The 11510-nt window shown below is 43.2% G+C and overlaps 1 protein-coding gene and 1 non-coding gene across 2 annotated transcripts; both read right to left on the bottom strand.

Moving 5' to 3' along the window:
- Positions 1-4951: 4951 nt before the first annotated feature.
- LOC124593816 lies at positions 4952-5803 on the bottom strand. The gene has a single exon (XM_047132165.1). The coding sequence runs from the start codon at positions 5801-5803 to the stop codon at positions 4952-4954; it is 852 nt and encodes a 283-aa protein (XP_046988121.1).
- A 4055-nt stretch (positions 5804-9858) lies between these two features.
- Trnaa-agc lies at positions 9859-9931 on the bottom strand. Its single transcript has one exon. It is a non-coding gene; the product is annotated as a tRNA-Ala (tRNA).
- Positions 9932-11510: the final 1579 nt, after the last annotated feature.

Here is an 11510-nt window from a genome sequence, read left to right as displayed (position 1 = left end):
CCACATTTGGGCAGAGGGCACGTTTCCCAGACGCTGGCGTGAAGCCACGGTCATACCAATACGTAAGTGCAGTAAGGATAAACTCCTTCCTTCTAGCTATCGCCCCATTTCGCTCACCAGCTGTGTTTGCAAGGTGATGGAACACATGATTCATGCCCAGCTGGTATGGTGGCTCGAGTCTCGCAATTTACTAACCACTGCACAGTGTGGATTTCGAGCTTGCCGTTCTACAGTTGACCATCTCATCACTTTGTCCACCCATGTCATGAATGGTTTTCTGCAGAAATCCCAGACTGGCCATGTTTTTCGATTTGGAGAAAGCCTATGACACCTGCTGGAGGACTGGTATCCTCCATAATCTCTACACGTGGGGCTTCCGTGGCAGCCTGCCCTGTTTCCTTCAGGAATTTTTAAGAGACTGAGTTTTCAAGGTACGTGTGAGTTCTGCCTTGTCGGATATCTTTATCCAGGAAAACAGTGTTCCATCCTGAGTGTTGTCCTCTTTGCTGTTTCCCACCGGGCAACTCCGGTTCCCTTTTTATTGATGATTTTGCCATTGTTGGAGTTTTCCATGGACTTGTCTCAGTGAGCGGTGTCTTCCACGATGTCTCGATCGTCTTTACTCATGGAGCATCGACAATGGCTTTCTTTTCCCCACTTACAAAACTATTTGTTTGACTTTCTGGCGACGCAATTGGTGTCATCGACCGTCTTTACATCTTGCGCCTATTGATCTTCTGTTCGTTGAAACTACGAAATTCCTGGGGCTCATGCTCGATAGGAAACTATCTTGGTCGTCCCATGTATCTTACCTGGCAGCCCGCTGTATGTGGTCCCCCAGAGTCTTACGTGTCCTCAACAGTACTTCCTGGGGTGCAGATCGAACTACCCTACTCCACTTGCACCGGTCCCTTGTCCATTCCAAACTAGACTATGGGTGTTTCGTTTATGCTCAGCACATTCGTCTCTCTTACACCATCTCAATACTATCCAACATCGTGGCATCCATTTGGCCACTGGCGCCTTTTACACTAGCCCAGTTGAGAGCCTGTATGCAGAAGCTGCCAAACTACCGCTGTGGCTTGCTCCTTAGCAGATATGCATGCCATCTGTCTGCCATAAGTGGCCACCCATCCTATGCCTCCTTCTTCGATGACTCCTTTGATTGCCAGTATGGGGCGCATCCCTCTTCTCTGTTACCTCCTGGAGTTTGCTTTCGGCTCTTGTTCTGGCAGCTTAACTTCACGCTACCTGCAACTTTCCAGGCGGGTGTGATCCATTCGCCACCTTGGCTACATGCGGCGGCCCGTGTTCGCCTTGGCCTTCGTTTGCTTCCTAAGGACACTACTCCAGCCTTGCTCTGTCGCCTTCAGTTTCACGACATTCGCATGGAACTCTGCGATAGTACCTTAGTGTACACTGATGGCTCTCAGACTGACTGTGGTGTCGGGTGTACCTTCATCATTGGTGCCTACATTTTTCGGTATCGGCTTCTGGAACACTGCTCAGTATTTACAGCATAGCTCTTCACCCTGTATCAGGCCATGCAGTACATCCAGTGACACAGGCTTTTCGATTGTATCATCTGCTCAGACTCTCTCATTGCCCTTCAAAGCCTCTGTGTGCTATACACCACCCATAATTTAGTGCAACGGGTCCAGGAAAGCTGTCGCTTGCTCACTCTTGATGGAGCCACTGTGATGTTTATGTGGGTTCCTGGTCACATCAGTCTCACAGGAAACGAGGCTGCTGATGCTGCTGCAAGGCGGCTGTCCTCGTACCTCAGCCCGCTAGTTCTTACATTCCCTCTGATGGTCTTGTGTTGCATCTGTCAGTAAGTGATGTCACTTTGGCATCACCACTGGTCCTCCCTTTATGGGAACAAGCTCCAGGTTATTAAGCCTCTTCCAGCGGCTTGAATGACCTCCTCTCGCCGCGAGGAGAACATTTTAACTAGGTTGAGTATTGACCACTGTCTTTTTAGCCACACCATTTGTTAAGTGGTTCTCCACTACCACTTTGTGCACACTGCTCTCAACTTTTGACTGTCCGCCATTTCCTGATGGAATGACATTTTATTAACCGCTTATGTTCCCGTTTCTGTTTGCCGTCTGAGTTGTCGGTCGGTCGTTTTGGCACGACGCGCATTTTATTTTTTATCTGCCATAGCAATATGGCGAAGGCCATTTAATTTTTAATTCTGGATCTCCATTTCTCTGTGGAGTATTTTATAGACCTTTCTCCCCATCCCTGATTTTAGCTGTCTTCGTTCGATTAGGATTGACGTGTAGTCGTTTTTAACTCCTCTCTTTGCCTTCATGTTCTATCAGTTTTGACGTGGGCACGTACAGTCCTAAACCAAAGCAAAACAAAACTGACTGAATATACGTATGTCATAAGAAATTTAAAGATAATGCAAAGACTTTCTTTTAGTAAATTAGTGAATTATTTGAATTGACTTGCCTCTGCTCAGGGCAGATTTACAATATTTTTCTGGGGGAAGCACAAACCTTCACATCGATGATTATCCATGTCGCAGTATATCTGTCTGTGACAGAGTACCTACACTATGTGATCAAAAGTAACTAGACACCTGGCTGAAAATGACTTACAAGTTCGTGGCGCCCTCTATTGGTAATGCTGGTATTCAGTATCGTGTTGGCCCACCCTTAGCCTTGATGACAGCTTCCAGTCTCGCAGGCATATGTTCAATCAGGTGCTGGAAGGAATGGCAGCCCATTCTTCACGGAGTACTGTGCTAAGGAGAGGTATCAATGTCGGTCGATATTCAGGTCAGGACTCTGTGTAGGCCAGTCCATTAAGGGATGTTATTGTCGTGTAACCACTCCGCCATAGGCCGTGCGTTATGAACAGGTGCTCTATCGTGTTGAAAGATGCAATAGCCATACCCGAATTGCTCTTCAACAGTGGGAAGCAAAGAGGTGCTTAAAACATGAGTGTAGGCCTGTGCTGTGATTGTGACACGCAAAACAACAAGGGGTGCAAGCCTCCTCCATGAAAAACACGACCACACCATAACACCACCGCCTCCAAGTTTTACTGTTGGCCCTACACACACTGGCAGATGACGATCACCGTGTATTCGCCATACCAACACCATGCCATCGGATCGCCACGTTGTGCACCGTGATTCTGTCATCCCACCCAATGTTTTTCCACTGTTCAGTCGTCCAATGTTAAAGGCTCCTTACCCCAAACTAGGCGTCGTTTGGCATTTACTGGCATGATGTGTGGCTTATGAGCAGCCGTTTTCTCACCTCCTGCCTAACTGTTATAGTACTTGCAGTGGATCCTGATGCAGTTTGGAATTCCTGTGTGATGGTCTGGATAGATGTCTGCCTATTACACATTATGACCCTCTTCAACTGTCGGCGCTCTCTGTCAGTCAACAGACAAGGTCGGCCTGTATGCTTTTGTGCTGTATGTGTCCCTTCACGTTTCCACTTCACTATCACATCGTAAACAGTGGACCTAGGGACATTTAGGAGTCTGGAAATCTCATATACAGACGTATGACACAAGTGACACCCCATCACCTGACGACGTTCGAAGTCTGTGAGTTCTGTGGAGCTCCCCATTGTGGTCTCTCACGATGTCTAACGACTACAGAGGTCGCTGATATGGAGTACCTGGCAGTAGGCGGCAGTGCAATGCACCTAATATGAAAAAACGTATGTTCTTGGGGGTGTACGGATACTTTTGATCACATAGTGTATATGTCAAGGTGATGGTGGTCTTCACAAGGACTTGGTAATACATTTAAGTCAACTGCACTGTTTTATTCAAGCAAAGCAAGTTAAACAAACATTTTATATAGATATAACATAAGGTACACACTGGAAAATACTGCACTTCCAAAAATACTGCAGGTTTAGTCTTCTCTTCAAATTTTTGACAGAAGACTTCTAGCACTTCCTCTCCTGTGAATTTGATGTTCCTGTTGATGTGCATCAAAGCTCAACCATTGTTGGTTTTCTGCCATGATGCTATGAAGATTGGTTTTTATGTATTGCATGTACAATATGATTGTGCGCGCGGGCTCTTCTTCCCGTGGTGGCACATTGGAGTGTGAATGTATAGTGCGAGAGAACTTACTGTCACTCACAATAAGTAGACGGAACAAGTTGTCTGATATACTTGTTTATTACATTAAACTTTACAACTTGCACAGGCAGCGCGCCAACTGCGGCTCCTGGCTTAGCTGGAAGACATACATGCCCGTCCGCTATGGGGTCTCGCAACTACCTGCTCGGCCGTTGCAATGGCTAATCCTACCTGCGCGCACAAAGGACCTGAGAGGTCCACTTCCGCACATAGGTTGCAAATTCTTCCGACAGGGAGCAGACTACTGGACAGTCTGACCTGCCCAGTTTGAAGCTGCCACTAGATGGCAGTTGGAGTGAGTAGCAGAGTCCAAACATACTCCCACTCTAAAATGAGTTTTCTCATTTTACAAATACCAAAATTTTAAGAAACAACAAAACCAAAACAAGTAAACAATAAAAAATATAACTAGGTACAAGATCAATGCACATACATATGAATACACTAACATTTTTTTACAAATAACCAACATTTTAACAAACAACAACACCAAAACAAGTAAACAATAAAAATGTAACTAGACACAATATCAATGCACATAAAACATGAATATACTAACATTTGGGATGCCCACATCACCAAACACCACTGTCATGCTGCATGTGAAACACGATGGGTACTAACATGCAGGACACAAAACAATAAAGTATTAATATTATACTGCACAAAAACATGAAATCAATACTAACAGCAGTTAGTCCACAAGAAACATCCACAGCCTCCCAAGCTGATTTTATGAATTATGAGGTTATTCCAGTAAAAAGTAATTTGGCAGTGGCTCTGTATCATATACCACTACACAGATCTGAGGGAACTCTTAACTGATTCACTGCTTAGGTAGGGGACACAATTTTGCTATAGGCCTCTTAATATGCCCATTAGCAGTTTTTATCTTTACCACACGCACACACTTATCAGGACCGGGAAACAGGTGGTCAATGACACCCAGCCTCCACACCAAGGGAGGCAAATTATCCTCCTTGACCAGCACATGATCGCCGATCTGGGGTTGCCATGCTCCTTCTGATGTCCATTTTTTGCGTTGCTGCAGATCATGTATATATTCTGTGGACCACCTCTTCCAAAAGGACTGATGCAACTGCTGCACAAGTTGCCATCTGTGCAACCTATTGGCGAGAACCTCAAGGACAGAGGATTCAGGATGAGCACAAAGGGGCTGTCTGATTAGGAAATGACCAGGAGTGAGAGCAGCAGGAGAATCTAGGTCATCAGAGAGAAGACACAACAGCCTTGAATTCAAGCATGCTTCTATCTGAATTAACACAGTGGTCAGTTCTTCAAATGTCAGCACTGCATTGCCGATGACACGTTTGAGATAAGACTTCATACATTTGATTCCTGTCTCCCAGAGTCCACCAAAGTGAGGGGCACGAGGTGGAGTGAACCTCCAACTGATTCCCTCTGAGGTCGAATAATTCACCACACCTTCAACAGTAACATCGTTGGAGAGAAAACGTTGAAGCTTATTGTCTGCACGTACAAATGTGGTGCCATTGTCACTGTATATGTGAGAAGGTTTCCCTCTTCTTGCAATGAATCTCCTGAGGGCGGCCGAAAATGAACTTGTTACCAAGTCACTAACTAATTCTAAGTGTACGGCCGTGGAAGCTATGGCAGTGGCGGCAGGGGTGGTTTTATCAAAGGCTATGGTGACCATGGTGATATGATTGTACAAGAGGACACAATATTTGTGTCTGGAATGAGCCCAGCATTGACAGAGATTGATATAGAGGAGCATTTTGGTTCAATTGGAGTCATAAAAATTAGACAGGAGGAATGCCACAACGCTATCAAAAGGGCATTTGGCACAGCTCAACATAGTGAATATGGTAATGAGATCGCTTTGTTGAAGGCCAGCTCCCCTATTCCACATAATAGCAAATTAAGGGATTTGCACCCGTTTGTTGATGCCGAAGGTATTTTATGAGTGGGAGGGAGATTAATGAATGCTGATGTACCATATGATGAGCGCCATCCTATTATCGTACTGCCTAAGCATCATTTGACAAAAATTCTGATAATAGATGAACATGAAAATCTGTTGCACGCTGGGTCACAACTTTTGTTGGCTATGTTGCTTAGGAGGTTTTGGATCCCCAATGGGCGTAACACAGTCAAGGGAGTTATCAGAAAATGTTTAAAATGCTTTAGGTTTAAGTCCAAGACAGCAGTTCAACTCATGGGTCAGCTACCTGCAGCTAGAGTAAACCAGTCTCATCCATTCCAGCACTGTGGAGTAGATTATGCAGGCCCTGTTACTGTAAAGCATGGTGGAAGACGGAATAAAGTTACCACCAAGGCTTATATTGCTTTATTCATTTGCATGGCAGCCGCAGTTGGCGCGCTGCCTGTGCAAGTTGTAACGTTTAATGTAATAAACAATTATACCAGACAACTTGTTCCGTCTAGTTATTGTGAGTGGAAGCAAGGGGAGGACAGTAAGTTCTCTCGCACTATACATTCACACTCCAATCTGCCTCCACGGGAAGAAGAGCCCACGTGCACATTTTTTGTGTGAATGTATAGTGCGAGAGAACTTACTGTCCTCCCCTTGTTTCCACTCACAATAACTAGACGGAACAAGTTGTCTGGTATAATTGTTTATTACATTAAACGTTACAACACGCACAGGCAGCGCGCCAACTGCGGCTCCTGGCTTAGCTGGAAGACATATACGCCCGTCCGCTACGGGGTCTCGCAGCTACCTGCCCGGCCGTTACAACGGCTAATCCTACCTGCGCGCACAAAGGATCTGCGAGGTCCACTTCCGCACATAGGTTGCAAATTCTTCTGACAGGGAGCAGACTATACTGGACAATCTGACCTGCCCAGTTTGAAGCTGCCACTAGATGGCAGTTGGAGTGAGTAGCAGAGTCCAAACAATGATCTACTGTGTTATTAGTGATGGGCAGAATCGATAGGAGGTGAAGTGGGACTGCGATCTTTGGAAAACAAGATGAACGTTTAAGAGCTTCTGCTGAAGAGGTTGGCTTGTGGTCTTGTTTATTCCAGAACTGATTCCAGATCATAAGTTCCCCTTCCAAAAATGCGAAACGTGGCAAATCATTTTTGTATGTTTCAGCACTCTTCAACACATCCCCAGGGGAAACATCAGAAATGTGTTTTGGTATTAGCTTCCTTAACTGACCAACAGCTTCAAGGTGTACTTTGGTGAATCTGTAGGCTAGTTCAGTGTAAAGAATATCTTGAAAAGGAATCCAGATTGCCACTCTAAAGTATTCCTTGTGTGACTCAGCTGGGGCTCAGTTCTTCTGTAGGGCAGTTGTTTTTATCTCAGTGCCAAATATCTCAGCAAGTTCTTCTGCTGCTTTAAAGACAGGATGAAAGTGTAAAATACTGTCCTGACAGAGATCTTTCAGGCTGTCTTACAGTGCTTCCGTGAGTTGCATTGCTCGGAATAGATTGATTTCCTTTTCTTGCAGTTGTTGAGCAGGTGGCAACGTTATCCCAAGCACTTTGACAAGTACACATAAACTTACAGTAAGTTCTAATGACTGCACAGCAAGAAGTAAGGAAATTGCACTACTTGCAGCACTACTTCCACTGCAAATGTTACAATGTTTCTGCAGTGCAATATTTGGGCTAGGAAAAATACCTTGAGAATGCAAGACAGCATCATGCATCTCTACCCAACGTCTTTCACACAGTTTCTTTATTGTGTGACTCTTCTCTGCTGGTAGAGGTGATGGTATTTCTTCCTCTAGTAAGTGTCATCGTTGAGCGGATTCTCTGATGAAGTTCACAACTGAACCAATTATACCGATAGCATTTCGTACGCTGCTGAGAGTACAGGCTTTGCTTAGAGCAAGATTGAGCCATTGACTAGCACATTGACTGTACATTGCTAATGGCTGTTTCTGTGATGTAATAGCTCGAACTCCTTTAAATTTATCACTCATTCGCTCCTCCGCCATAGGATTGTCTTTGGCAATAAGAAACGGTTCATCAATGCCATTTACTTCAATCTCGTGCAGGATGGTGTTTGCCAAGTTTTCACCAATCAGGTCAGTAACAGCAATGAATTTTAAAAATTCTTCTCTTACAACACTGCTCTCGACATCAAAGAAGCATTGATAGCGATAATTTGGGATGCTTATATCAGTCGTCTTATTTCCTATTATGGTGAAAAATTTTGATTCCTTTATGGTATCAACCATTTTCCCAGTAATAACATCAGCACAGCAATCTAGTATATCATTTTGTGTTGTCTTACTGATATAACCGGTATTTTTGAGTGTTGTATTAATACTTTATTGCCTGTGTGCATCTGAAATTTCAGTAAAGCACAAAAGTTTTCCTCTGAAGTAAATTCCAATGATTCACTGGCCATCTAACTGCCTTCTTCAGGCAATAATCCATCACTGTGACCCAGCAAGTGTATATTCTGGGCTCTACATAACATTATTGTCTTTATAATTGGGATTTTGGATTAGTCTTTTTTTCTATTTCGTCCAATCTTCTCTTTCTAATCTCATGCATTCTTATTAAAACATCCGTTGACTTCCCTTCAGTCACATGCAGAAATTTCTGCCAGACAACTATATTTCTCTTCTGATACTCTTTCTCATAGTTACCGTGTATAATGTTAGTCACTTTTTTATACATTTTCATTGGTTCACTCACTAGTCTTCCTAATTTTACATCATTGTTACCTCATTCTACCCTATCGAAGAGAACACAAGCTTTACAAAATCGCCAGTTAATTTGTTGCTGTAAGCCAGCCAAACAGTTTCTTGTAGCCATTTTCTTCGGAATGACAGCATTTAATTATCTTTTGCAATCTGTGCAAAGCAAAATTTGGTAGAAGGCACCCAAATACATCCATCAGATGTTGACTTCTGCTCACCAAATGACCGGTATTATGTTCATCCACAGTCTCGTCATCACATAAACCACTCACATTACATACAGAGGAATTACCAATATAAGCTGAATCCACCATCTCTGGAAGTGATGCCCCTTTTCCAACATTAGTTTTTACAAAAAAACCAGTGAAGTGTCTTTTGTTGTTTAAAGCCATTCATATCGTCTCCTATTTAACGCACAGTGGGAAGAAAACACAATAATGTATGCTTACAAACAATTCCTGAAGTCATCACATTCGTCAAATTCATTTTGTAGATTGCAACATGCTTGTTTAAATTGTACCGAATAGGAATAGCAGTGCCTCTATTACAGCCAAGTTGCAAGTACATACATAGTTGCAAGTACGTACATGCAAACTGAATGGGTCATGAATCCAATGTTCTAACAAGCAATGTTTTATTCTAACCCAGTCTGGGGGTAGGGTCGCATCAGCCCCTGTGCCCCCCCCCTCCCCCCCCTCCCCCCCCCCCCCCCCCCCCGCCTCTAAATCTGCCACTGCCTCTACTGACAATGACATAAATTTCAGTTTTGTTTCGTGAACTATTTCTGTAGTTTAGCATAATCATTATTCCATTTGCATAAATTAATACCGTTGTTATTGTCATACAGGTGAGTTAGTAACTGCTGTATTGCATTGTGTTATAACTATATTTGGTTTATTCGGATGCTAGTCAAAAAGATCAGTTTGCAAGTTCAAAAAACTGGCATTAGTAAAATTAAAAACATAAAAAAGGGTACTGTGTATGCTACAGGGGCACAACTCCCATTGTTTACAACTTTACTTCTGCGATAAAGATTGAAGCAGAAGAAATGGATTAAAATTTGTGCTGCAGCCGGGACTCAAACCCAGGCCTTCTTGCTTGCTAGGCAGAAATGCTAACCACTACACCACCACAGCACGAACTACCCAAGCTAAGTGCCCTGCCCTACACAAACTTCTGCTTTAGTGCATCAGCATATCACTTGGGGTGCTGCTGTCCGTGTTGGAGTCAGTGCTTGTTTTGGGGGCTCTTAAGCGGCTGGAAATCTACATTACATTGAAGTAATAACGGGAAACGAGATACTGACACACTGAAGGCAAACCTGGCTTGAACTGAAAACAATGAGAACACAGCAAAGAAAAGCGATATAAAAGTCCGAGGCAAAATATCAGCATCAGAGACATTGAAATTGACAATTAATGAATATTTCCCAGAAGAAACATGTTTAGCAAGGCATTTAATGTTTTCTATGCCTATTTTTGACAAAATTTAGAATTTTTGGTCTTCTTTGTATGTTTATACCGTCGCAATAATTCATCTCACCATAACCGTTGACATCAAATTGCTTTCATGGTGGAATACTAAGTTTCAAGATACAGTGTGAGCAACGTAAGTCCGAACCCATAACATAACTACTACAGAATTGGTAGATAATGCCGGAATAAAATGTTATGGATATTCTGTAATTTAAATTTTGCATTTATTAAAATAATTGTTGAAAAAGATGTTCATAATGATCACCTTAGGCATTAGCGCATTTTTGTGCTTCAGTGGTCAAATTGAGAGGCTTCTGATGCAAAACTTTTTGTCAATCACGTTTACTGATAACAAATGGGCACAACTTTCTGGTGTCGCCTACAGCTTAGCAGTATTGGCATATGGAATAAAAGAAAATAGAAACAAGGACTGGCACGAAGAACATGCGGACGAGATTATGCCCATCATTGAGGCTAAACAAAGAGCCTCACTTGCTTACAAAAGAAACCTATGTGCAGTAACTCCATCCAGGAGACGTGTACATAATTACTGGCTGAAATTATGTTCAGGTACACAGAGAACAGCTGCTTCTGGGGACACTAAGGTATCAAAAAAGCCGTTGGTCCAACTGTCAGAAAAACCACCTCTGAATCAAAGACCGGTATTATATATATATAGGGTGGTCCATTGATCCTGACCAGGCCAAATATCTCACGAATAAGCATTAAACGAAAAAACTACAAGGATCGAAACTCGTCTACCCTGAAGGGGGAAACCAGATGGCGCTATGGTTGGCCCGCTAGATGGCGCTGCCGTAAGTCAAACGGATATCAACTGCGTTTTTTTTTTTTTTTTTAAATAGGAACCCCCATTTTTATTACATATTCGTGTAGTATGTAAAGAAATATGAATGTTTTAGTTGGACCACCTTTTTCGCTTTGTGATAGATGGCGCTGTAATAGTCACAAAATTATAAGTACGTGGTATCACGTAACATTCTGCCAGTGCGGACGGTATTTGCTTTGTGATACATTATCCGTGTTAAAATGGACCGTTTACCAATTGCGGAAAAGATCGATATTGTGTTGATGTATGGCTATTGTGGTAAAAATGCCCAACGGGCATGTGCTATGTATGCTGCTCGGTAACCTGGACGACATCATCCGAGTGTCCGGACCGTTCGCCGGATAGTTACGTTACTTAAGGAAACAGGAGGTGTTCAGCCACATGTGAAACGTC

This window comes from Schistocerca americana, chromosome 2, assembly GCF_021461395.2.
Source record: "Schistocerca americana isolate TAMUIC-IGC-003095 chromosome 2, iqSchAmer2.1, whole genome shotgun sequence".
NCBI classification, from domain to species: domain Eukaryota; kingdom Metazoa; phylum Arthropoda; class Insecta; order Orthoptera; family Acrididae; genus Schistocerca; species Schistocerca americana.
The sequence above is the reverse complement of the archived record's forward strand: the minus strand, read 5'-3'. Positions and strand labels throughout refer to the sequence as shown.

Bases quoted from the DNA above. Each gene is read 5' to 3' on its own strand.
- LOC124593816 (XM_047132165.1), bottom strand. From the start codon at position 5,803: ATGGTCACCATAGCCTTTGATAAAACCACCCCTGCCGCCACTGCCATA.